Source organism: Anopheles funestus, chromosome X (assembly GCF_943734845.2).
Source record: "Anopheles funestus chromosome X, idAnoFuneDA-416_04, whole genome shotgun sequence".
Classification (NCBI taxonomy): Eukaryota; Metazoa; Arthropoda; class Insecta; order Diptera; family Culicidae; genus Anopheles; species Anopheles funestus.
In genome coordinates this window covers 11,148,055-11,175,383 of record NC_064597.1, presented here as the reverse complement: position 1 = coordinate 11,175,383, position 27,329 = coordinate 11,148,055, and the positions used below count along the sequence as shown (strand labels likewise).

The window sequence follows — 27,329 nt, the reverse complement described above, 5'->3', positions numbered from 1 at the left end:
CAATCGATTCACTGTTATTGATTTGTTTTGTGCTTATGCCGTGGTTCGGGGGGGTTTTTTTTTTCAAGGTACGCCGTTAGACGTAAGACGTTAGCTCGTTAGACGGTTCGACCGTTTGGATCATGCTTCGTTGAAGATTAATTACCGGTCATACTAGAATGATTCTCCACTGACAATGGCATCCAACAGACAAGCATCCAAGAGTTTTGGACAGACAAAACTAAGACTCCCCCTCTACCTCCTCCTCCTCCTCCTCAAATCCTTACATCATGACCGGTTGCCGTTCGTTGCAACACGCCACTCAATCAGTCCCATAAATTGTATACTAAACAAAGCAAATCACGTGTGTATAGGGAAATGTATGGGGTTTTGTTTTGTATTCCAAAAAAAGTAGGCCACGACTCCAAAGAAATGGCTAATAAAGCTGAAGCAACACGCATGTTGGTATGCAACATTCCGTTTGACGTTACAAAAGTTGCGCCATCTTGCGACAAACAAAACAAAAACAAAATGAAACCATAACCTATCATTTGCACATCTGACTGAAAGAAACGGTAACGTTTTGCTATGCTTTTGCGTTATCCTACGCAGTCCCTATCTCGTCCTTTCCTCGTGTTAAAGGTGATACATTGTTTGTCAGAAGTCAAACACCTTCTCCTACACCCGGATACTGATATTTGACGTGACGTACCATGCTCACTGGTTGGAGGCAATATATTTTACAGCTTATAGAAAGTACATTTACTAGCCGGTGATTAGTGTACAGTCGTGTTTTGTGGAAGCCAACAGAATTACCTCCCTGGTGACGGCACCTAAATGCATATATGGTCACACACTAACGTTAGTGTCTGTGCCTACTCTAAACCATGATTACCTAATAGACTATTGTACATTCACTTTCAATATTACTGCACAGTGTTACATTTACGTTGACATGGTGTAATATGTAAAGTGTGCTGAAATAGCGACACATTCCCCATCGCGTGTTGCGCGTTCTTTCCTCTTTGTTGGTTTGGATCTCTCTCTCTCTCTACGCACAGTTCCCCACCATACAGAGCTAACGCTAATCAAAAACTGTGTTGCCGATAATGGTGTTTGTAAGAATAATGATAGTTACTACCTTAGTAATACCGGTTTGTTTTGCTTTTTTTTTTCTTTGTTCTGCAGCAACTGAGTGAAGAGCAAACGATTAGTGTGTGTTTGTAGTGTAAAGGTGGGGGGGGCGGGGTAAATGTTGTCCACTCAGTACTTTTAGTGTTCGAGAGTGCGTCATCCTGTTGTTATGGTTTCTACAGTACGCACACAATGAGACATGCGACGACCTTTCTCGCTGCTCGACTTTGAGATAAGTTCTCTAGAGAGAACTGCTCGAAAAAAAAACTTTTTTTTTGCGTGTGAATCGAAAAGATGTACGAGAAAGCTGGCCGTATGTCTTTTTGTTTGTGCATTAAAAATGTACAAAACTGTCATTGGTATGGGAGTAATTTTTATAACTGTGTGTGATTTTTTTTTTACAATACTTCTTTTCGGATAACTACCCTTAAGAAATCGCTTCGGTTAGTGGGTTTTTTTCTAGTTTTAAAGAAACAAAAAGTGTTCTATCTTTGTGTACTCCTGTCCGCCGTAATGTTTGTTATGCGTTGTACTATAAACCTATACATCTTGACATCAAGCTTAGTTTAAGGTAACGTAGGTGAAGTAATGCATTCGATTAGTAACGGTATTTGACGGGTCCGGTTGCACTTGCTTCTGCTTGTTGGTGAAATGTTTCGAAAAAAAAAGCGATTTTCTATGTCACTAACTGTCACTTTATCGCGAACCATATACACACGTGTTAAAATAAAACTTGGCCTTACTACCAAAACGCTTCTTCAAGCTCAACAACTTCCATAACTTCAACGTTTTCTCCTTTACTTGTACTCTTGTGTTACTCTATTTTTTTTTTTGTTTTGCATAAAGACGTAAAATTAATCGTCCAAATAGAAAAAAAACATGCACAAACAACAGGTTAAAAAATTGTTCGAATAAAATTGTTTGCATGCTGCATTGTGTCACACAGAATTAAAAACTTGTAAAACTAACAACTGAACTGAGCAGTAAAGATTAAAAAGTGAATCGTCTTGTTATACCTAGTTTAAAATAGTACTGTAAAATAGGTAATAACTAAGGGCAGGTATTCGATCGTTCAATTTCACTCTGGTTGTGTTTTTTTTGTTGCTCTGGTTTTGCGGAATACACATTGCTGAAACAATTCTTCACACCGTGTGTATCACGTATTATGAAGTGTGAGAAAGCGTAGCTTGTGTGTGTACTACGACACACCATTCGCTTCCATGTGTGTGTTTTTTTGTTCAGTCCAACTGTCAATGTTCAACTGCAATACTAACAACTTGTTTAGGTAAAACGACTAGCGTATGACAGCTGAGACCATATTTGGCTTTTGGGCATGGGAAGCTGTCACATTGATCATTTCCAACGTCAAAGCTTTGTAAACACATTTAATTTGCACAACAAATTAGCAAAAAGGGTTTTTTTTAGTTCGAAATACTTTACCCTTTCGAGTTTTGGGGCGGGAAATGTAAAGATAGTAAAAGTTTGCGAAAAGAGCGCACAGTACGTGGAGAATAAATAATAGGACAGTATCGGTAGTATCTGTCTGTCCTTGCTGACACTGTTCCGGGATAATACGACTGGTTGTACTGGTGTGATTCTAGATCGATGTATTTACTCTGTACCTATAACATTATGAGAAACCACCTTTTTCAAAAGTACACATGTTCGACTTAAATATCAGTAGTAGAAAGGATAAAATTAACTATTTACGGTGACAGGTAACAGGTGTGCTTTTTTTTTAAATCTTGTTTGTTAAATTGTTTCATGGCGTTTGCTGCCCACAACCATTTGCGGGAGCCGCCGATCCATGCGTATATACCACTTGTCAACATGCACCAACACAAAAAAAAAACATTCCGTAACGTTACACTTCACAATTGCTTGTCAACTGTTTGCAAAGATTGACGTTTTGCACAAAACCGGTTTCATGACGGATACTTGTCCCGATGGTAGTAGTTGCTGAGTGTCGGTACCGACAAGCACACATCTTTTTGTTTTTTTTTTTTGGGGGGTAAAATATAAAACGCACAACATGTAATTATAAACCAAAAACCGACATGGAAATAGATGTCAAACAGGAAGAGGGGGCGGGAACAAGAAAAAAAACTTTGTTAGTAAATAAAGAGAAAAAAATGACAATCACTGACAGGCGTGCTTAGTGATCGATAAATGACACAGCTTAAGTGGGCGCACGTAACGGTTTGAGGGTACGTTTCAAATGGAATGCAATTCACACTAAACGTCGGGAGGACTTTTGCTTCTGTACATTAATTTCTAACCTCTTGGCGGTCCTATGGCAACAATTATTAGTCACTCCGTGTGCACAACGGTGTAAAGGGTATGAGTATTAATTAGTTAAAAACGGTGTGAGGTAAACACAGCAAAAAAAAAACGAAAACAAAATCAAAGAACAAGGAAAGTAGGTGCAGAATTAATCAGATAGCAATGAGAAAAAAAGGATAAAAAAGAGAAAAAACAATAACACACAAACACACACACACACAATTAGATAAAATTCCTTATTCCGAATTTATGCCATTTTTTTCTGTTGCTTTGTTGTTGTTATTGTTGAGTGTTTTGGCTTACCCACGGGATTGTTAAGTAAAATGGTTTTGTCAGATCGTTTCCACATCCGACACTCAAAATTTCAAAATCTCACATACACTCACACACATACACACGTACACAAACACACATGCAAAAAACACACACACACACACATGTCACATACACATAAGCCCTACACAAATGAAATAATGTGCTTTTGCCGCCCGTTCAAGAGTGTGCACACACACATTCATTATAACGTTATATAGGTAATATTAAAACTGCAAACTATTTCGCGCGCTTTTCGTAAACGACCATCTTGGACCATCTTCGAACTCCCCCCGCGAGGGGGGGTTGAAATTTTTGTAACGCTGTCGGTGCCGCAAGCGCCTTATTTCCGTGGTACTCCTTAACTAACCTCGGCCGTACGGCGCAAGAAGTAGGCCGCCGATGACGGTACACTGTGACTGACGAGCTGTTCTGCCGTACCGCTACCGAGCGGCGTACCATTCTCTGCCGACTGTCTACTGTCGACACTGTCGCCGAGTATTTCACGATCGAGATGTTCCGCCTCGAGTGCGACCGGATCGGCATCGCTGGTAAGCTGGCGCGTCAGCTCATCGTTATCCAGCTCGGGTCGGTAAACGGGCGAAAACTGGCGATCTTGCCGTTCGCCGGATATTTCACGCGTAGTAAAATCGGGCCTCAGTATCGGTGACAGCGGTATGCTGTACTTGTCATTTTTGCTTTCAATCTTCAGCTCGTGCGAGTTCGAATCGGGCAGATTGACCGGCAGCACGTACTTGATGTTGAAGTCTATCTTAGTAATCGGTGCGGGCGTCGTTGTGGTGGTAGTGGTCGTCGTCGTCGTTTCGGTAGTGGTCGGTACGCGGTACGTCGACGATTTCGAGCTAATTACCTTCGGTAGCGGCACCACAGGTATGTCTTTCGACTTCCTGTAGGAGGGGCTACCGTTCTGCGCTGCCTCCGGTGTGCTAAAGTTCGGACGCAACGATAGCGACGACACGTACTTGCGATTGTTTGTGTAGTGGCGTGTGTTGGTCGCTTTGGTCGTGGTGATTGGTACCGGCTGTTCCGTCGCGAACAGTGGTTCGGTAGTTGCGATCACCCGCTCATTGTCAGCTTCGGCGGAATTATCCTTACTGTACGCAAAGTCAGATACCCGCGACGCAGTAAGGACCGGTTCCGGGCGCTTGGTGTACTTTCTCTTGCTCTCTTTGCTCGGCAACACCAGCGACTGGACGCGATCGACCACCGTACTGCTGTCGGAGGGCAGATCTGCCGCCGTGGTCGTCAGTACCTCCGGAGCTGAAGATGAGCTGGTGGTTGCGGGTGTCGTCGTTGTCGTCTTGGTGGTGGTCGTTTCGCTCGACGGTTCCTGGAAGGAGAACTCGGCCGGCAGTGTGTACTTGTGTACGATTTCGCGCTGCGTCGACGACGACACCACCGGTGTCGTCCTGGTGGAACTGAACGTAACGCTTTTGATGGTCGTTTCTTCTGCCTCAACTGGAACAGTCGCGATAGTGGTAAGTTCCTCGCCCGGACCATAATAGTCAGTCGTCTGTGGTTTGAACACGTTGCCCTTCTGTCTGTCATCGTTGACCGACTCCGTATCTGTATCGTCTGTCAGGTCTGGCCGCAAGCTAGTTACCTGTACGTAGCGATCTGTTTCCGCGGCAAGTTGCGTCACTGCCGGCAATTCGTCATCCTGTTCCGGTGGGCTAGCACCGGTAGCGGAGCTAAAATCTACACTCGAGATACGCTCGATTTCTTGATGTGGTGCTACAGTTGGCGTATCCTGCTCAGCATCTGACTGCGGTGGCATATCAGTGGTCGGGAACCCAACACCCTTTTCCGGATCAAACAAACCTTCGAGCGGTATGGTGGACGTCTCCACGGTGAAGACACTGTTCGACGACAGTACAACGGTGCGACCACGCCCATTCTCCAACTCGTCATCGTCGACGACCCGCTCCGTTACCGGCGCACCGCTCCCAAGCGTGGAGGCGGTGTAGCTGCTGCTGCTCGTACTGGTCGCACTACCGGTACGATTGTTGGCACGGTTCGGCTCTACAAGCCGTATGATAATCTTGCGATTGATCTCACCAAGCTTCTGCATGACGGGCAGCTCGTCCGGATTGCTTGTGTTCTTCGTGTAGATCTCAACTACCCGGTGTATCTTGACCAGCTTGTCCGTCCTGTTGGCGGCCGGTAGCTCGATCTCTTGCTCCTCGGTGCGATAAATTTCGGTCGACGATGGTACCGATTCGTTCTCCTTATCGATCGAAAACACGTGGTACAGCGTGGTCGGCTTGACGGTGGTCGTCGACGTTCTACTACGGTCCTGCAATACATTGACATCATCAATATCGATATTATCATTAATCGTGTAGATCGTGTCAGCCGTATTCAGTGTCGTGTAGTGAGTCTCATCGGATGCGGTGTAGTATTCGGTGGTGGTTCTGAATGTGTTGACTGTATCCTCGTACGAGGTAGTGTTTTCGGCCTCGTTTACTGTCTCTAGAAGCCAGGGTGAGGTGGTGGTGGTTGGTGTTAGCTCATCCGTACCGTTCTGGCTAGCGATAGCGGCAACGGTAAAAGCGGTCGTTGAAACGTGAGGCTGTTTTGTATCGTCGGTTGGAAACTCGGCCGCGGACAGCGTTGTCTCCTTGTTCGTTTGTGGTGTCGTCTGTGCTACTCCTTCTTCCGTATCTTTCGTTGTTAGTAAGAACACCGCCGGCTGTGTTACGTTCTGCCCGGCGCGCGTCCCATTGTAAAAGCCACTACCGACCGACGTGACCGGCACGCTAACGGAGGTAAAGTTCGCCCGTCGGCTCGTGGGTTTGCGTGGCTGATAGCGACGTGTCGCAAACCCTGCACCCTGTTCCAAATCGTTCAGCGTCGAGGCAACCTGGGCGCGTTCACCCTCAACACCTGCGTCCGGTTTGTTCGCCAACGAAACCGTAGTTGAGCGTAGACGCCCGAACGTTGGACGCGTGCGCGTCGTAGGAGTAAACCGTGGTCTGGGTGTAGTGACGCTGCCTGCAACCGGGACACCTGAGTCACCGCTCAGTACCGTACCGTTCTGCGCGGTCGGTTTGTAGCCACCAACGTTGCCGAACGGTCGCCTCGTGCGAGTTGTAAATGTGCGCTGTGTAGTCGCAGATGCCGAACCATCCGCATTACCCGTCGCAGTTGGTTGGTTGTTCTTGAAGATGAACCGATTGCTGCCTGCGTTTGGCTGTACACGGGCCGGTGTTGGGCCGACACGAGATCCTGGTCGTCGTACCCCACTGTATGGACTATCGGTGCGTGGTTTCTCTGTCTCCGCTTCCAGCGGTACTAAGCTATTGCTAGCATCATTACCGAGCTGTCCAAACAATCTCTTACCCTGACGTTGAATTTCATTGTCACCTTCGTTTTCCTCACCACTGTAGCGCTGTTCCTCCGAGGAGGAGAACCTATCGTCGAGCGTCGTTCTGTCAGTAGCATCCGATCCAGGTGGCGCCACTGTAGTCGTGCTAGTGGTGGTCGTTGTACGGGCAAACAGGTTCGGTCTCTTTGGCAACAGTACCGAGGTGCGGTTGATCGATTTCTGCTCGACCGGTTTCGATGTGACCGTTGCTTTGTCAAACGAATTTTCAAACGCTTGTGGCCGTGCGGGACGATTAAGTGAGTACGCCGGTCGACGCCTTGTTGGACGTGCGGACGGTTGGACAGTATCGTCGCTATTCGCATTCTCATTCGATGGGGCTGACGTCGTCGATGTGCGACTGCCAAGTAGCAGTGGTTTACGTTTGCGTGATGGTACGAACGGTGCTGGACCAGCGGACACACCACTACTGTCAGCGTCTGCAGTAGTGGCAATAAGCGATTCTTCCGTTGTTGTTGACAGTCGGCCATTGCGAGCTAGCGAGAAAGATGGACGATTGCGTCGCGTAGGTACAAACTTCTTTATCGGTTCGGTCGGTTCCGGAGCTTCGGTGGTGACAAACTTGCCTGTAAACTTACGTCTAGTCGCACCACCGCCGAAGACACGTGTCGAGCTACGGCTCGGTATGGATTCGGACTCAATTTGCTGACTATCGTTAATGCGCGTACCATCCGTGTCGGCCGACTTCTGAGGCGGCGTGTACGATGGTTTCGATTGCTGCGAAAGCCCGGCTGACACTAAGTTAGCATTCGGATTAGCTTCGGTAACGGATACGGCTAGTGTGGAAAGCGTTTCGGTCGCATCTTCCTCATCAAGATCTTCATTGGTGCGAAGATTTGGCAGGTTAAGCAAATTGTCACTGTTGAGCAGATCGTATCCAGGGGCTATTTCGTTCGACGTGTCTGTAATGACGGTGGTAAAGTCCGAGTTAGCGACATTACTGTCCGGGTACGTCGGTTCCGCCGTAAACGATTCGGTAGATGTCGTCGTAGACGTGGTCTTCAGCAAACGGTTTGCCGGTAAACGCTGTCGGCGTTGATCCGTGCTGAATGAGGCACGTGGTCTAGCTACGGGACTTTCCTCAGTAGCGGTAGCAGTTACCGCCGTAGTGGCAGTGGTAGTACGGCGACGATTTGTACGCTGCCGTTTAGTAGTTGATATACCGGTCGCACGTTCCGTCACATCGTTACCGAATGGTTCGTCCGTTGGGGAGAACCGTGACCCGATCGTACCGTCAGTGTTCAGTTGCTTTCTCGGCACGAACGGTCTGCGTGAGGGTGATCTAGTTGCTTCCTGCTCCGAAGCAGTAGACCCCGTGCTAGTATCCAATGTCGTACGTAGCCGTGCCGGGCGCGTTGGACGTGTGCGTCCAGGAATGAATGTTTTGTTCGTGTTAACTTCAGACACTACAACGTTCAGCGTTGTGTCGACGGCTTCCGTAGTGCTACTGGCTGTGTACCGATCTCTTAAGCTGGACGATACGAGCTTTCGCGGCTGTGGCGTAGTTGTATCAACCTCGGCCGCATTCACGTTGTACACGGTAGTGAGCTCGTTGAAGTATCTACTGTCAGGTGTGACGGTTTCTTCATTGAAATTCTGTTCCGTTGACATGTCATTTAAGTTTTCCGCCAACCCATTGTTTACCATATTGTTGAGATTTTCACGTCCAAACGGACGGCCCTTAAAGGTAGACCGAGCGGCCGGTGCTAGTGTGCTGGAATACTCCTGCACAGGCTGTGTCGGGAAGGTGGGACTTGGTGTACCGCTGGTCAGCTCGTTACGGCTGCTAAACCCATACCGCAGTGCGGTACCGAGCGTAAGCAAAATGCGTTCCTGCGTCATGAACGGATCCTCCGCAATACGTGTGTACGATTTAATTTCTGCCTGATCGAACGGTGTCACGTTACCGTACGTTTCCGTCTCGATGTGTGGCTCTTCGGTTGACGGTGTTGCTACCGGATCGCTCGTGCGACGACCACTGTACAGACTGAAGTTAACACGCCGTAACGAACCACGATCGGAAACGGTTGTCAACGGTTCGGCCGTCGGTGCGTTCGTCGTAGACGCTGTTGTGCGACCGATTGCGAAACGATTAGCGGCCAGTTCTCCGGTAGATGGTCTCGAGCGGCGGCGCGTAGTTTGCGTGGTTGTGCTAACAAACCTATCCGACGAGCGCGTACTTTGCGGCTCATCGTACGACAGCGGTGTGGAAGCGACCAATGATTCGGCCGCGGTACGGAACCGCACCCGGCCCCGGTTACCGTGCACGGTTGCCCGCGTCACGGACTGCTCATTAATCTGTCTAGCATCTACAAGTTCGCTACTTTCGGGCGTAGCGCTACCGACCCTACGCTGCCGGCTTGCTGAAAGATCAAATCTCTGGGCATTGGAAAAACTCACCTTTACCGATCGGAGTGTCGTCGACTCTTGCTCTGGTGCGGAAGCGGTAGCAAAGCTGTTCGCAGTGTCTGGCAGGCGCGTCGGACGTGTGCGACGTGCGCCTGCTGCGAATGGGCGTGGGGCTGCCTTTATCGGAGCAACACCACCACTTCCCGGGGAAACGTTCCGACTAGGGTTAGTGACAGGTTCTAGTGTAGCGGTGGTAGTCGTTGGTTTCCTAGTTCTTGTGAATTTGAAAACTGAGTTAGAAGTAGCATCGTTAGTGAAGGAACTAGCCGTTACTGGGACCGGGGTCGTCGGCACGGACGGTACACCGGTCGTGGTGGTGACGGTAACGATCGGCTCGTAGTCGGTGGAAGCTTTCTCACCACCATCGTACAGTGGTTCGAAGCGCTTATCGTTATTAGCAAAAGTATCACTACCCTCCAAACCAGCGTCCAGACTGCTAACACTACTACCAGTAACGCTTTCACCTGTGTTAAGTATGGTGGTTACCTCTAGCGTCGTCTCACTGTGTGATGCTTTGGAACCGTCACTATTAATACCATCGTCCGTTTTGTGCAAAGTTGAAACAATTGGTACAGTGGTGTCAGTCACCTCCGGATTAGGCTGGTAATCGACATTCGACAGGTACTGCTGTACCGGCAGTTCGGCAGCAATGTCACTGTTCGCGGCACTAGTAGCGCTTGAAAATGCTAAATTGGTTGGTTTGGTGGTGGTAGCAGCATCGCTACCATTGCTAGTACTACTATCGCTATCGTTACTACTATTACTACTACTACTTTCGCTATTGCCGCTTCGGTCGTTGTCGTTGCTAATGGTGTTGCTGTTAACGCGCTCAACACTACTATACTGTCGTGTGCTGTAAGGTATCAAGTTTGGTTCTGAAGATTGTGATGAATCGATCGTGGTGGTGGAAGCTGTAGTGTATATGGTTTGGAAGTCTGTAGATGGTACCAAAAGAGAAGAATCTGTGCCTACATCATCACGTTCGGCATCCTGCAACCTACTGCTGGTGTACGGTATGCTGGTCGTCCGTCTACGATCGATGGTGTTATAGCTGCAACGATAACGCAAGATAACGACACCGCAGTTAGACAACACGTTACTAGGCGTTACGCTACCTAGCCATATGCTACATATTGTTTCAAACTTACCGATTGGGAGACGAACGCTCCGGTTCATTTTCTGCCACATTCGTTGCTTCCGTCGGTTTGCGGAACCAGTTACGATTTACCGTGTTGTACTGCGCACCGCCTGCAGAAGGCTTCTCCGGCTCTCTGTCATCGTCCTGTGACGCATCCTCACCATCCGTCTCACTGTCCTGCTCGGCGATCGTTGTCGGACGCTGTCGTCTAATGCTGACGTACTTCGGAACCGAGGTCGGTTTGTTCGTTGCAAACGTAGATGGTTGATTTTCTTCCTCATCTATATCGTCATCATCGTCGTACCGATCCTCGATCGAAGTTGCCTTCGTTGGGCGAACCCGTTGCAACGTTACGTACTTGGGCTTTTCGCGGAACACACCCTCAAACTCTGGCAGCTGATCGAGTCCTTCGTTTTGTGGCCCAACGCGACTGTTCGTGTAGGAGTTACGCACCACGGAGGAGTATTTGTTTTCCGCCGGCGAACCCGTCTTATCCTGCTGCGTGAACGTAATTGCTGGACGGAACTTTTGTCCAACGTTTCCGGTACGGCTCAGTACACGCTCGTACAGCGATTTGCTTATGGTCGGTGCTGTCGTCGATATCTGGTCGGATTCCGCATCTTTCAACAGTATCGAACCATCCTCCTGAGCTTGCAGCTGTTTCTCCAGCTCCTCGATGCCTCCAACCTTTTTGATCAGCGCAATCAGCTCCTTGATCACCTTCGGATCTTCTTCCGGCTGTGTTTCAGTGTTATCCTCATCGGAGTAGTCTACCTCCACGGTCGGCTCAGTCGTGGTAGTGGTGGTAAATGTGCCCCGGTTGAAGAAGTTGTTACGATTGGTAGGTACCGTAATGCGTGGCCGCTGTGTGGTTGACGTTGTCGGTGTTGCTACCGTCGTCGTGGTGCTCGTAGTGCTTGTGGTTGATGTCGTTGCGACGGTTTTCGAGCAGATCACATTACGCGCATAATCGCACGAGTCGGCAAGCTTGTTAAACACCAGCCCGGATGGGCAGGTAAACTGATGCGCTACCAAACCGAGGCTGGGGCTATCCAAACACCAGAAGTATTTTTTGCAGTCTCGTGGATGGGGAAAGAAACCTTCATCTTCGCATTTGAAGTCTACACAGACAAAAAAATACAATCAAAATTTGAACCAAAAAAAAATATTAGTCTCAATGTCTATCCGTCTCTGTACACGCATGTAAGGGAAACGACAACTACCTGCTCCTGGATCAGGAGTGGTTGGCGGTTGCGGGGTGGTGGTTCTTCCGCCAATGTACAAAGAATCTTCCGTCGTGGTCGTGGTGGTGGTGCTGGTCGTTGTAACACGTACCGGCCGAGCTACTTTACGCCCTTGAGATGTTTTGAATGATGCCTTAATTTCGTTATTGTTGTCAGTATTCACACGGTTGCGCGTTGCCGAACCGGGTCGACTGCGCGAACGATTCGGTTTCCGCGGTCTGCCCGATGAAGCAACATCGTTTATGCCCACTCTGTAATGGTTGACGAAACAAAACACAATTAGTGCGATGCGCTTGCGCAACGTTACACCTTCCTCCCGTACGTGGTGTTCTTGTCTTGCGGGTGTTAATCTGTACGGACACTTACTCTGTGCTAGCTAACAGTGCTTCCTTCGCTGCCTCAATAATGGGGTACGGTTTACCGTGACAGGTACCCCTGAAGTCATCGTTATCGATCGACCAGAACATGATACCACCGAGCCCATTCTCAGCGACGTACTTTGCCTTGCGGCGTGCGATTGCCTCATCGTCGTAGCCGACCCACTGGTTGCCCTTGTAAGCGTACGGTCCCATTGCCTTGGAGTTCGGCTGGACCACCGTCCAGTCAGAGCTATCCTTCAGATTCGAGCAGATCTCGTAGTACGCGAGGTAACCTTTTTCCCGCGTTGCATCACCCTGCTCGCCAGGACCATCGGCAGGCGCCCCAATATCTGTAGCGTCCGGGTTGTACAGTGTGTACGATCGGCCATATGTCGGTATACCCAGCACAAGCTTGTCACGATCTGCTCCCGCTTTCAAGTAGAACTTCACACTATAATCCTGCAAAGAGGGGATTTCGTTACGGCAAAAGCACACCAATTTAATACAGCACGAAAACACAGATGTAGGGCTAGAGTGGAGCTACTTACAATGTTCAGCTCGGAGTCGAAATTATACTCTGACGCTTCCTCCAGCGAAAATAGCGGCGAATGATGATTTACAGCCGGTTCGTACGCGCTGTGATAATCGTACGACAGCAGATTGAACCAATCGAGATACTTGTTCAGCTTGGGCACATCGTAACCCTTCTCGACGTACTCGATACCGGCAGGTACGGCCATCGTCAGCAGCAACCTTGGTCGGCCCGTTTTCGACGACTCGCGCTCAAACTCTTCGCGCAGCTCCTGCACCAGTTGGGCGTAGTTTTCCCGATCCTTCGGTTTGGAACCGTCACGGAATGCCGGATACTCCCAGTCCAGATCGAGTCCATCGAAATGGTTTTGGCGCAAAAATTTGATCGTATTCTTCACGAACTGATTGCGTCGCTCGGCATCCGCCACCAACGGTGAGAATCGGGATGAACCCTCATTCCAACCACCGATTGCTAGCAATGTTTTCAAATTTTTGTTGTACGTCTTCAAGCCGGTAAACTTAGCAAATCCACCTGGTGACATGCGAATGTGGGAAGGTAAAATAATATCGAACTGAAGAGTGCAAAATGGAGGAACCGGGTTCACTTACCTTGCTCGATGTCTTGATACTTGTCGTAAGGTTTCAACGTGTTTTCCTTCGTAAAACCACCGAACGAGTAGATCAGATGTGTGCAGAGGTATGGGTTTATGTTTTGTGGCGTAAACTTTGCCGTACCCGGTCGGTAGACGGACCAGTTGGTGTAGTAGCAAACGACACGCTGGTTGTTGTCAGCTGCCTGTGATTCATTGCCGCTCCATAATGCTAGAATCGCTATTGCCAAGAATAGCTCCGCTCCTCTGTGAAGCTGCGCAACAAGAGTAGGAAGAGAATTGTATGGATGCTAAATGATTGTGCTAAAATTCGTAACCTATTAAAGTGCCCAAAAACATTCTTTCTTCCATTGTAAAAATCTTCCTACTAGTCTATCTCATCAAGCAGCTAAAGAACTCCAATGTTGTTACCATAACGCTACACTGCCAAAAAAAGACTTTCCAAAGATTATGATCATCACACATCAAATGTATCAAAAAGATGTCATACGGTCACATATCTGAGTATATGGACGCTAACTCCATTAGCATGACCATATACGAAAACAAATCCTTTACAACCTAGCACCTCTGGGCAAAGTAGTCCGAGTCCAGAATTAGACAACCCACATAGAAAAGCGGCATAGAATTCATTGACTTTAATGCCCTTTTGTTCGTTTGAGTTCGCCATTAGTGTTCTGGTGATGTAGGTAAAGCTCACCCTCAAGATGTCTATCTTCGGTGTCTAGTTGCGTTAAGCTTTTTACCAGACTGGAGCGAAGAAGCTTGGGTTTAAATAATTTGTTGAATGCTTGATCGACGATTATGACAAGCTGTTTTAGTGCTAGCTTCAAGCCTTTGTTCTTCCTTGAATAATATTATCAGAAAATCCAGTTATAATGATCGACGAAGTCAGAAGTCTAGACGTCCATTATTTTTCTACCGTGGAGAAGCGGAACCCAATGTCCACCGATTAGATTGATTTGCACGATAAGTAATACTTCTTAAATGTCAAACCATCATACTTCCAAGAATGGCAGGAATTCCTCAACAGGCGGCAATCATGTCTGAAGCGGTGAGTAAACGTTCGCCAAGTAAAACCTTCACGCTCGTCGTGGTTGTAAAACCGCATGTACGCGCATAATTAAAGCTCATGTGTTGATTTTGGGTCCGACGTCCGATGACTTCTGGCACGTTCTCTCTTTCGGCTAGAAAAAGTATCTTTCACACCAATCGGTGGGGGGGGCAGGGTATTACGAAACACAACACAACGGCAGAAGAAGCGGGAGGAAGAAAATAATAAAAAAAACAAGGCAACGCTCCCTCCATCCAATATCCTTTCCCGGATCCAAATTGCTGCAGGTTGGCTACCCCTCACTCACGCGAGAGCCGATTCTCCCCCTCGCCTCATCAACATCCCACCGAACCGTATGTGGGAAACTAAACGGCTTATGCCATTGTGTGGTGGTGGTGGTGGTGGTGTGTTGTTTTGATTGCCATTACGAAAGCAACAACAACCGTACGGCAGCGCTAAGTGAAAGTTGTAGTCGAATCTTCGGTAACGGCAGTAACCCCTGCCGTCACCAGGGTTGATATGGTGATGGGTGATCGCGCGCAATACTCCACGGAGACCAGCCCGAATACCATCCAGCTAGTACGGGAATACACGGAGGGGGCGGGGAAACGCCGGGTTCCGTGTGGCTGGAGAAAGATCGGTGGACAAAAATCGAATCACGCACACACACACACAATTTGTGTGTAAGGTGACCGGTGAAACTGATTGGTTTCAAGAAGAAGTGGTGTGTCAGCGGTTAAGGTGTGTCATCCGGAAATTCCATCATGGATGACCAAGATGGATACAGGAAAGGTGAGCGGAGGTTAAATTTATCGTACCGCTCATTTCGGGGAGCGCGGAATGGTTTCGCCTCCCTTTTTTTCTTTCCCTCGCTTCCACCACTTCCCCGTATCTCTGCCTTCTCTATTACCCCTCCTGTACATGAGATGATGTCTGTTGTAAACTTTCCTTTTCCGTGCAGCGGATCAGGTTGCACTTTTTTTTTCGGGTGGTGAAAATACAAAAATTCTTCATTTCGTTTTTTTTTTGGTTGGTGGAAACCTTTGTCAAACTGTAATACTCCGTTCATCCATCTTCTTTGGAAACGGGATTTTAATCTGTGCCTGCAAACAGCCTCTGTGGGGAGGGCCCTCTCACGCATATTGAAGGGAAGGACCTTGGCGATCGGTTGATAAAAATCGATTATCGAAAGGAGAGCAACGTTCACCGTGAGGAAGCTAGAAGTAAAAGTACTTACAGCCAGTGCAAACTTAAAACAAAAAAGAAAATGGCCCCATCCAAAATGGCCTTCCCAAAATGGCAACCTGTTCTGTTTGCTTCGTATCTTGCGGGGGGGAGGTTTGTTTTTGCTGTCGCACAATTTGGAATTTATTTCGAGTTATCAGTTTTTCAGCCAGTGTGTATCAGGCTAATCATCGCCCGAGTCTCCGCAATCAGGTTGCTTAATGTGGTAGCCCTCTTTCTTTTCGCTTACCACAAACCGACAGCTCCGCTATTCCAACCCCAGAAGCGCGGTGAAACCGGTACCGTCAAGTGAGCTAAAGGTGATATTGCTCAAAAGGCGTTGCGTAATGCCCCTGTTTTTTTTTTTTTTTTTTGGAGTGTTGTGCTTCAGCTACAACAAGGGGATGAAAACGCAGAAACGAAGCGAGGGGAAGAAATGACAAAAACAAAAAGCAGAAGAGGGCAAACAAAAAAAAGAAACACAAAAAACCTGTTCCATCACTAGCAGGATGTTTCGGGCGTGTTGGCTAATAGCGTAATGTTTTCCAAAAAAAAAAAAAAAATGCGGACACACAAACATAATGGTCGCGCGGACCCGACCCATAACCAGAAATCGATTCCGAGCGGTAATGGTGCTGAGCGGTGCTGACTGATACGGGCACCCTTACCCGGTATGCCGATTTTCCTTTCGAACAGAAAACGATGCGCTCCCCCGATAATTTCTCGAGGCCATTTAGGCGTTAAATCGGGACATTCGTCGATAGATTTAGCCCGAGGTTTCACAGCTACGTTTTGTGTGACCCTGCTGTGTCGCCGGGGTGTGCTTTGGAAGCTGATGTTTATGGAAAAAAAGCACCACACACAACGATAAGAATTGACACATTTTGCACAAAATAGATTTGCGTTCATTGATGGGACGGTTCGTGGTGTTTGCATACCGGGTCGCATACCGGACATAACGCAGCCTATTTTGCAGAAGATCTTCGGGCGCGCGTGTGTGACATCACACCAGGTCGCCCAATTTCACAAGGTTACCCGTTTGCAAACGAATAGAAATTGGTAACCACACTCTTGCCCAGTTCCGTCCCATTCCTTACGATTATTGACACGATTAGCTCATAATCCTGCGCAGTCTACTAAGGGGGGTTACTAATTAGCGTACACGTTACACTGTTGACTTACTATCAACCACTGTTACACGGCGTAACGCGGCGAAAGTGACACTTCTTACCGCACCGATGCAAATGGCGTGTGTACATAGAAAAGTGAAATTGTTTGATTACACACACACACAACAAAATGACAGCCACCGGACACGGTAGCGTTAGTGTTTTGTTTGCTCGAATTTCGATCAATCGTGTACTGGAAAACGGGGTTTTTTTTGGCCACCGTTATATGAGTATAACGCTTTCGCAACATTCTGTTCGCAACACGCAACAGCGAGCGTTAGCGTTACGCATTTTTTGTCGCATCCGTGTGCGATGAAGCGTTACGACCCGATCCGATACTTATTATTTTTGACTTTTGCTTTTAATTCATTGTCCAAACGAATCAAATTCATTACCTTTAAGGTCAAATCAATATATGGTGGCCTTCTTACTTTAGAAAAACAAACAAACAATGAACACATACGCTCGCGCGCAGCATCTGTTTGTCGATAAGTATTCGAAACTCTTTTTTTGGGTAGAGAAAATTTGTTAGGTTTTTTTGTTTTCTTAATGAACATAACAGTTTTTGTTTTCTTTTGCAAGAGTAACTGCGTTTTGGGTTGGCACGCGTACGCTAGTAAATAATGCAATAATCTAACCTCCTTTCTAATCACCTTGCATCCAGCTTAGTAAATAACAAGCTTCGCACAAGATTAACATATTACAAGTGTTAACCATAATCGATCAACCTGTGCCTTTGGGGGGCGGTAGTAGTGTGGCTGTTGTGTGCACAGTCATGCAATTGTAATAATACGTAATGTTTTCGGTAGGAAGAGGAAACGCATCTTCACTACACGAACAACAGTACGCAGAAGAAAAAAAATGGCAATCTATATGAGAAACTCTTAACTCTTGAATGACTGGGTTACGAGGCCAAACGAATAGTGTTGTATTTTTTTTTTTGCTTTTTGCTGTTGTTGTTACCTCTTTAAAGAGGCTTTCATTATCTTCTGCATGCATTGCCTATCGGTGTAACGCATGGTTGATCGTTCCGAAGACAACCATCTCATTCGACTTCACACGTCCACACACCGTCCGTTGCCGTCAGGCTGGTAAGCTGTTGGGTTCGATTGTAGTCTAATTACTGGCTGTGAGAAGTTTCGCTTTTTTTTTGCGCGCCGCACGCAGCCTAGATGGAATGCGCGCGCCCCATTAATGGAGGCCTGGATAACATTTGTCCAAAAGTTGTTGCTTCTTAATTATATTACGATTAAATCACGGACGGGGTGAAGTATAGTTTTCGCCGACTATCCTAGCCTACTGCGCCGCGGTAACGATGATGATGAGTCTGTGCTGCCTGTTGCTAATTTTGGTAGTACTTTTGCTTCAACTTCTTACAACCAGCCACGGTTACGGAACTGTTGCGTGAATAAATATTTAAACGTGCGCACACCAGAACTGAAGAAATCCCGGGGCGGGGGTGAAAAACAAACACCATGCATCATTTACCGAATAAATATGTTTGACATGAACAATCATCAAGAGGTAGGAGCGAAAAGGTTAAAACAGAGAAGAGAAATAGACTTAAAAAACAACCACAAACGAAATAAAGTAAAGTGATGAAATGTTAGAAATGAACTCACTCCGCTTTACGCAGCGAGGGCAATGGACAACGCTTGCGACAAGCCTGTCGACTGGGAAAGGCCATTACTGCAGTGCGTGGTGTCTCAGCATGAATTTAAATTCGGCTTGAAGCTGTAAATCCATCCGTGCAGTACAATTTAACTGCACGGATCTGAATGATGATCACGCACAAAAGCGTGACTCACCCGGGGTAGGAGGTTCTGGGCTATTGCGACACACTATTCTATCCATCCGCCATTACGGTTTTGTTTTATTTTTTTTTTTGGAATAGCGTGGTAATAGAAGAACCCTTTTTTACCGTGACTTTAAACCTTCTGCACTTTTGGTTACCGATCGAAAACCCATTAATGAATCACGCTTGGTCGTGGTGAAAACGGCTTATGGGAACAAAACAATGTCAGTAAACGTACGTCCAGCGGAAAGTGCAACCCATTTGGTGATGTACCTGGTCCGAATGCACAAACCATTGCCCAGCTACCTAAATAGTATAGTGACAAGCGTCAATTGCTTTACCGTTTCGAAGGTGCATCCCGTACGCGGGTGTAACGCCCAACAAAACGTTACTAACGGTATCGCCATGCTGCGATCAGCTCTATCTCTACCCTACCCCCCCACAAAAACCCGAAAACAATGCATATAAGTAGATGTATGACAGTCGTACGACTTACCGGAAACATGGTTGTGCTCGTTCGCCTCCGATTTTGCTTTTTTTTTGCTGCTATACCGGCGGCCCAGAATAGCCCCCTCGAAAAAAAAGGTACCCCAAGACGACTCCCACCGGGGGGTTTGTGTGCCGTCTATATGGTTCTGCGTTCGTTGCTTCGATGACTTGAGGATGACGTTTCACCTCGCCCACCTACTGATCGGTGCTTTGGCGATCTCCCAATCGGCTGTGGAAAGATTTACAAAACACACTGGCGTTTAGGTACATACATTAATATTTGCAATTAAATTACGTACCGTGTACTGCTTGCCTTTGGTATGGTTAGGCTCTTGTATATTGAGGAATTGGTTTGCGGACAACTGTTTCGTTCCTACCGGGTTAGTGCATCACCTCATCCTAAAGGGGAATAAAATCTGTACAGGAATTGTATTGAGGAAGATTAGTTAAAGAAGATACATCAGAATCAGTTGCATGGTCCTATCAGAATGTAGACAACAGTGTCTAAGTAAGGGAAGTAAAGATCTGAAGATCTGAAGATCTGAAGATCTGAAATCTGAAGATCTGAAGATCTCGAAGATCTGAAATCTGAAGATCTGAAATCTGAAGATCTGAAGATCTGGAATCTGAAGATCTGAAATCTGAAGATCTGAAATCTGAAGATCTCGAAGATCTGAAAGATCAAAATGATAGATCTGAAATATACTGAAATCTCGAGACTTCCAAAAATACGAATGTTGAGCGAGCAAGAACAGCTACAGAAAAAAAATATCCTGACGAAGTCTACTAGCTGACCTCCCAAACAGCAACTTTCATGTGAAACAGCATTAAGATAGTGTCGTGTAGGTTTTTCACCCTTCCTTTAACTTCAATATTCTTGGTAAAAGTAGGTTTCAAACATGAACTTGCTCTGTATGAAAGTATGAAATATATATTAACCGTCTACTCGTATTGAGATATGTTACCTGCTGTAGTTGTAGTATTGCTCCACAACAACCCGAGATTGCCCATGTCCGAAAACGGAAACTTTCCTGTCCCTGCAATGAGCGAAGGTATGCGAAAATGATTCCTCGCTCCCCAAGTGCAGCACACTTTTGGGCATGTTTTGCACCACTTTTTAGTACCAGTGATCTACTTATCACGCTCCACAGAACATATAGGGACGGGGTTTTACCAATCGGACAACCATTTCTAGCGATCCGTCCTCATTACGGTGGGTCGCCCCTGCTCCACACGCGCGCACCACGGATGCGTTCTCCGGCAGAGGAAAATCCATCCAAATCAATGCGCTGTTTGAACACCAACCACCGAAACACACGTCGTCCGACGAAATTAACCACTGCAGCAGGCTAAATACAAGGGGGGTGGTTTCTCATGCAAAAAGGGAAAACGTGGCAAACACGGTGGAAGAAAGCGCGAAATGATGCAATTAACATAGACATTTCAAAATGCACCCAGGCACACGCGATCGTAGCCAAAGATTTTCCCGAACCGGGTAGCCTCGGCCTGTTTTTTGCAGCGATACTGTACGGATACGTATCGATATGTCTAACAAACAACGAAAAAAAAAGACGTCGTATTACCGCCGGAAGCGAAAAAGCTACGGCTGCGACTATATTGTGCGTGCACGTTGCGGCGCATGCATTACGAGCTGAAACTACATTGCAAATTCTACACTCGGCAGGTCTTCAAAAAGGCAAATCTGCTTTTTTTCTTTTGCTTTTCTTTTCTTCTTTTTACACTGTTTTGGACGAAAGAGAAAAGAAAACGGCCAACTATCTACGCGCGTACGCGCGATTGTTTGGCGTAGTGTACAAAGGCTTTTTTTGTTGCTTCTCCTTCACTTCACTGCTTCAAACACCGACAACTCTCGCGTTGTTTCCTGTTCGCGAATTCAATGAAAGTAGTTGTAGAAACGTGGGGAAAATAAGAGACTTCACTGAGCTTTTGAAATCACCCGGAACCACTAGGTTACAACGTCGGACTTGGTTTCGGTAGTTCGATTTACAAAACACACACACGCGGTGGATTAAGAAAAGCTTTACTTTAGCGGGAGGAGGAGGAGGTAAGGCTTAAATAACTATAACGATAGTAGCACGTGAACCAAACATGCACAATGCCGGAACATTTTGTGGAACAATAACCGGGAGAATGCATTACATACCGACATTGTGTGAAAGGGTTGCAAGCGAGGTACTCCTCCATTGCCATTGGAGTGTTGTGCATGCCATCTGGAATGTTGGGTTTCAAGAATCAACTTCCATTGCACGAACTCTGGGGATTTGGGACGTATTGCATGGGAGACAAGACGCAACCTCAAAACAAAAAACAACACCGTGCCGGATTGTTTTAGATTCTAAGAACAAGATGAACTTAACCGAAGAACTAACGCCAACTCACGATTTCAAGAGGAATCATCGAGCTCCCCAGCCGACCTATACACAGATGACAGATCGCCACGATTTATGTGTTTGCTCTTTCCTGCGGAAGGTCTGATCACGCTTTTTGTACAGCGGTGGTTAGAATACAGTTTTCAAGTACGAAACTGGTTCGTTCCATTTCCCCATTCTAGCTATGCGTTTTACTATGGCGGTATTGTTAGGTTTGATTTACTAATGAATTTCCTCCACCAAAAAATGTCCCCGGGATTCAGTGGTTCCTGTGTACGAAGGCCTGTGGTTTACGCTGCTACACTACCGGGTTTTTAGACGACTAGATTTTAGTAGGTGTCTAGATTACAATACAATACCGATAGACATCTCAAGGTTCGGGTTTTGAAGTAGTAGTAAGCTGCGTATAAATTAACAGCTTAATGACACACTAAGCGTTATTGACAATAGACGTCAATCAGATTGCAACACCGGGTGTGTGTATATCCTTAGCATTCTTCCACTACCCCAAAAACTGCATAGCAAAAAAACGTGTGACGTTTTCATCTGGAATGCTTAACCACAAACGCTGTATAGCACGGTCTCTCTACATCAGCATCACCCAACCACCGCAACAATATGCGTGGAGCAGAAATTGATCTTTCAATATTCTCAAACGTTCGCTTACATTCCACAACACCGTTTACACTAGTTCCGAACATAATGGACAATGCATGTGTCGTCATTCGATGGTTTTGTTTCACTATTCGGGTGTTTTGTGTTACTAGCCACATCCACATTTTTTTTTCTTCTGAGCTTTAGCACCGGTAGCCATTGTGGACGTAGCAGGCGTTCGCCTACTGCACACTGGGCGCAGAGCGCGAGCTATAACCATCAAAGAAGTAGCGAAGAAGAAGGAAAAAAATCACTACTGCAACGAGACAATAGAACTGCCTCCTGACTATATTGGCTGCTGGGTTTTTGTTTCCCATGAGATGGAGAAATGTAAGAGTGCGCAATCCAAGCACCTCCAAGCTTGCTTTCAAATGGCAAGGCAAGAAGAAGGAAAACAGAAAACAAAATGCATTCGTATTACACCAGATTGCTTCACACAACAGCAACAACAACAACGAAAAACGAAGCCAAAACAGCGTGGCCAATATGCGTCAAAAGGTGTTAGGTTTTGACCTGTTTGATTATTGCCTGCGAAGTATGCTGTATAAACGCGACCAACATTCCAATCGTCTTAGTGTATGGACGGGCAGTTGTCACACTACCAGTCAATACTAGCGTGTTTGGCTTGATTCGCATGGTATGGTATCAAATGTGGAGTCTGAGCTCCACATCATCTTCGGTCAGTATTGTAATTACATAATAAAACAGGCAAAATACTTACATAACCCTTTACCATACACATGACAGATGCGATAATTGAGGAGACGCTCGGTGGAGCAACACACCGTACAGGAATGTCTCTGCACAGTGGTGGACAACGTATCTCTGCGCGTGTGCTTTCCCCCCCCCCCCCCGACCATTTCTGGTGACTTCTGGTGACATCTTGAAGCGTCTCCGTGGTAGCAGTGCCGATAGGCAATAGGAGCGCACTGCCCCCAAAAAGCTTCCGCATGAAAGTTGAGCTAAGATCACCGATGTCATTGATGATCTTATTACATTTCGCACGCATATCCTCAACCAGAGCTACAAATGATTGTTTTTCTGCCTTTGGCTAACGTCTTTTCCTAGCATCGATAAACATTGTAAAGACATAAACAATTTGATGAAACTTTGATGCAAAAAGGAAGCAGCCAATACACGGCAATCGTTGTTGGGTACGGTTTCTCGAACGTCGTGTACCATGTCAGCAAGATTCCTCAGCGCAACGTCCAACGGATACACGTTCCTTTCTCTCTTTCTAGACTAGTTTTTTTTTGCTCGGTTGTTTTGTTGCCTTCTTCCAACTTTATTTTTCACCCTCCCGCCCGGTTTTACCCAGCTCGTTACCGGTGCACAGTTAAACATTCGGCTCAAAAGAAAGGGAAAACTACTCCTCTATATACCTTGCGCAGCTGGCAAACGCTAAGCCTAGGCGCATAGGCGACAAAATGTGAAGGACACCGATACACATATATATATATATAAAGCGCGAATGGATCGATGATCACGGGTGTGTAAAACAGGTAGATAGGCAAAGTGAAGGTTACACCACACTAGCTATCACTTAGCTCGTGCGACCTGTCGCGCAAACCTTACCAGGAAGCGTGTGCTGTGCGTTCAGGCAGCAATGCGAACTAGAACACGGGATGAAGGAATTTTGTGCCACTGATGATATGAAACCACTTATCGCTTATAAAGCGCATTTTTTTAAGGTTGATTGATGGCAGGGTGGGTAGGTGGAGGCGGTGCTGAAGTATCGTGCGCAAAAGCATTAACGAAAATAAAAGCTGATCTACAAAAGCGAGTTGTTCAAGAATCTGGTCAGATAAGGTTTTTTGGGTCCTCAACAAAAAAACACACAACGTACTCAAGACCGCAATACCTAAGCTTACCTTGTTGTTTCGATAATAGGATACGCACTGTTGAGCGATGCTTTTGGGGGGAGGGTACAAACCGATGTTTGGCGTTTGTTTGTTTTGCGTTTGCAATTTAGAAGGTAAAAACAACAACAACAACTAAAAAAAGTTTCAAAAAAAAAAGACGGTCAAGACATTCACTTATCCTTCGCGGGAAGCCAGCACACTCGAGATACGAGATAATGTTATACAGCGAAAGAAGTAGCCGCCACACTCCGATACGTTTCACACGCGTTTCCTCAGTGATGGCAAAACTTTGGGGGGAGTTCGGGTATCTGAAGATACGAATCTTCTGCAATTGTGACGTCCTTTCCTCCCCGGGGGCGGGTGTACGAAAGACTTCAATGCTTCAAAACTACTCTTGCACGATAGATAATGGGAAATCGGGAATGACCGACGGATAAGGAGATTTGGTGATGAGGAGATAGGGAAGAAGCGACCACCCTGAGGGTGTCTGTATCTGTTCGTAGTCACACTTTAGCACCACGTCCACCAACGCCTTACGTCTCACGAGGTTTTGGTTGTTTTTGTTGTTGTTGTAAAGGCAGAGACCCTATGTAGGCCAACTTCAAGAGACAATTACACCCGACCTGCAGGCAGACAAGCGAAAAAAAAAACACACTCACAGCACCCGTGCTGAATGCCCTTAGATACCCGCGGGCTTGTTTCGCCAACTTAGCCAAACCAGCTGAGGCCTGATCTTTACGCAGCATTCCAATTCCATTTGAAGCTTTTTTTCTTTGGTTTTGTGTTGATTGTGTGATGCTGTCGCGCGAGTTATACGCGTTTGCTCGCAAATTAGTAGTAGTAGTAGTACGGGTATACGTTCACACACCGGAGTTGGGGACACACTTGAATTGGGTAGTAGGGGAGAGACTGTCGCCACCGTTCCGGCCGACCAAGATCTGGTTTAAGACTCCCCAGAGCTAGTTTTGGAAGGTTGCTTGCTCAACATTCGTAAACCCTAATGCACACACGGTTTTAGAAGCCTTTTTGCTTCTTCTTCTTCTTACTTTTCTTCTTCGACTACTGTATTTTAAAAAACACTACCGGTGCTTACCGTATGCAGCAGTAGGAGAGCTTTTAAAGTGACTTGTTTTTTTTGTCGACGTCGACGTTCGACGACCGCACGAGGTGGACAGCAAACTACTCTTAAGCGCAGTCGGCGGCTTACTGAACGTTGCGTCGACCGTATGGTAACGTACCAGGCCAGCCCGCTCGAAAAAAGGCCAAGTAGCGCCGCAGATTCCTGCGCGCACCGTCGCACGTTTGTGTTTCGGTGGAGGTGGTGAATGCATTCCTAAAACCGGTACCAGCCACCGCCAACCGGGGGGAGGGTGACTGGGGCTTGGGGGTTTAGCAAAATAAGGGGGGGGGGGGGGAGTGCGATGGTAGAGAGGATCACACGAGAAAGGGTCCCATAAGAGGTGTCAGAAAGGAAGGGAGGAAGAGTGTTGTTGGGTCGACAGGCCCACAGCAGCAGCAGCAGCAGGCAGCAACAGCGGCATGCGAAGTCAGGAGGAATAAATGATAGACGAGAGGACGGTATGTGTGGAGTTGACTGATTGTGTGTGTGTGAGTGTGTGTGTATTTCTCTGTGGAGATGTTGTTGGTGAGTAGGTACCATTAGCGTTTCACTTTCAATACTCGTTGGAGCGTCCGGATTCGGCATGAAGTCGGCACCCAGTGGAGTTACCCAAGCTGCGAGCTAGTGAGGAGGCACCGTCACTGATGTCTAGCGCTCATCTCGGTGCCGTGCATATTGCTTGCTTCTTGGACCCTCTTCACTTCAGTACTTTACCACGTCTGTCACCTATTTCCACCCGGCTCTACTTCATGTGCACAGCGATCTTTCGCACTTTTTTTTACTTCACCTCCGTGTGCCTCTCACACGAGCCATCATCTTGTGCATCTCCACACTATTCGTTTTTCCTTCCCCCACCTTAATGGAGGCTGTGTATGTGTTTTTTTTTCATTATTTGATCATGCCTATTCTTTTAAGATTATTACCAAGTGTACACACTTCATTGATTGTATGTGTGTGTGTATTTTTTTTTAATGTTGCATTTCGTTGTTATCATTTTCCTTACTCCGTACTGCTTTGACTTGTGTTGAAAAATTACCTTTCCCCCGTACCCGTAAAGTTTCTTTTCTCTTTTCATTCAGCCGTAGGAGTAGAGTCTTGTCCACCGACGTTCGTAATATCTATCTGCTCAATGGCTTGTGTGTTATGTTTTTTCTTTCCCTTCCACAATCGAGGAAGCTTTTGTTGGTTCAATTTTATTGTTTTTCACTGGATTCCATTCATGGTGCGGTACTACCCCGCAATTTGCTTTTCGGAAGACTATGAATATTTTAATCTGCCACATGTCTGGATCGATGTCAATGTTGTTATGTGGCCTAAATGCTATTCATCGATGGGTAGTTATTGGATGATGAGAAGAAGAGGGAAAAAAATCCCATACAGACACACACACACACAACACACGATGTAACATAATCTATGGAAAGAAGACAAAGATTATAAAACTGACTTGACATAACTGGGCATTGGAAAGATTCGAACAATAATGCTGTTCATTGATATTCACCCAAATGCCTGGTAGAGTATGCTTCCATTTATTACGTTTGTTTTGTTTATTACAAGTATTTAAATAAAATTTAAAGAGATATAATTTAATTTAAAAAATTTAATTTATAATTTAATTTTAATTTTAAAAGAGATATAATTCTGCTTTTTCCGCTCAACAAATCCATCGAGGAGTTCTTCATATTTCAGACACTCATGCTTCATTATTGATGATTTTCACTAACTTTAACTTGCCCGAGCAAGTTATCCTGTAAATCTAGTCATTTCCTGAATATGATATTATCTACTCCACATGAAGTACTAAGATGGTAACATAAAAAAAAACTATCTTATAGCCCGAGCGATAGGCACCTCCTGAAGCGTGTAAAGCGTCCTCTGAATACTATCGCACGACAAAAAAAAGATCATCAGCTTTTCCGCTTCATCTATTGTAAGTCTCAGATGAACCGCCGACAGCAGTTCCAGCTTAAGAGCGGAACAATCGTTATTGGATTCGCTGACTTAAGCGTGGAATGTGCAATAATCATCCCTTTCATACGCTAGCTGATGGAGTAAACAGAAGCGATTAGGAAATGGTGAAGAATAATAACATGGGCTTTGAAAAAAAAACAAACTTCCTGCAACTTGTATTATGCTTCAGAAATTAATAACTGACAATAATTC

General features: G+C 46.3%; 1 protein-coding gene across 2 annotated transcripts; it reads right to left on the bottom strand.

Moving 5' to 3' along the window:
- Window positions 1-676: 676 nt before the first annotated feature.
- LOC125767193 (mucin-5AC-like) lies at window positions 677-25,304 on the bottom strand. 2 transcript variants are annotated; one of them, XM_049433517.1, is made up of 9 exons: window positions 25,137-25,304; window positions 19,437-19,553; window positions 19,145-19,366; window positions 13,405-13,660; window positions 12,813-13,327; window positions 12,272-12,723; window positions 11,885-12,156; window positions 10,672-11,782; window positions 677-10,574 (listed from the first exon to the last, which is right to left on the bottom strand). In XM_049433517.1, the coding sequence occupies exons 3-9, from the start codon at window positions 19,151-19,153 to the stop codon at window positions 4,070-4,072; spliced, it is 9,120 nt and encodes a 3,039-aa protein (XP_049289474.1). In that variant the 5' UTR covers window positions 19,154-19,366; window positions 19,437-19,553; window positions 25,137-25,304; the 3' UTR covers window positions 677-4,069. The 2 variants fall into 2 exon arrangements, with proteins under 2 accessions (XP_049289474.1, XP_049289485.1); XM_049433528.1 differs by having other exon boundaries at window positions 19,437-19,536.
- Between the last annotated feature and the right edge of the window lie 2,025 nt (window positions 25,305-27,329).

Bases quoted from the DNA above. Each gene is read 5' to 3' on its own strand.
- LOC125767193 (XM_049433517.1), bottom strand. The intron at 12,157-12,271 runs GTAAGTGTCCGT...CAACCATTACAG, and splicing joins GCACTGTTAGCTAGCACAGA to AGTGGGCATAAACGATGTTG. The intron at 10,575-10,671 runs GTAAGTTTGAAA...TTATCGTTGCAG, and splicing joins GAGCGTTCGTCTCCCAATCG to CTATAACACCATCGATCGTA.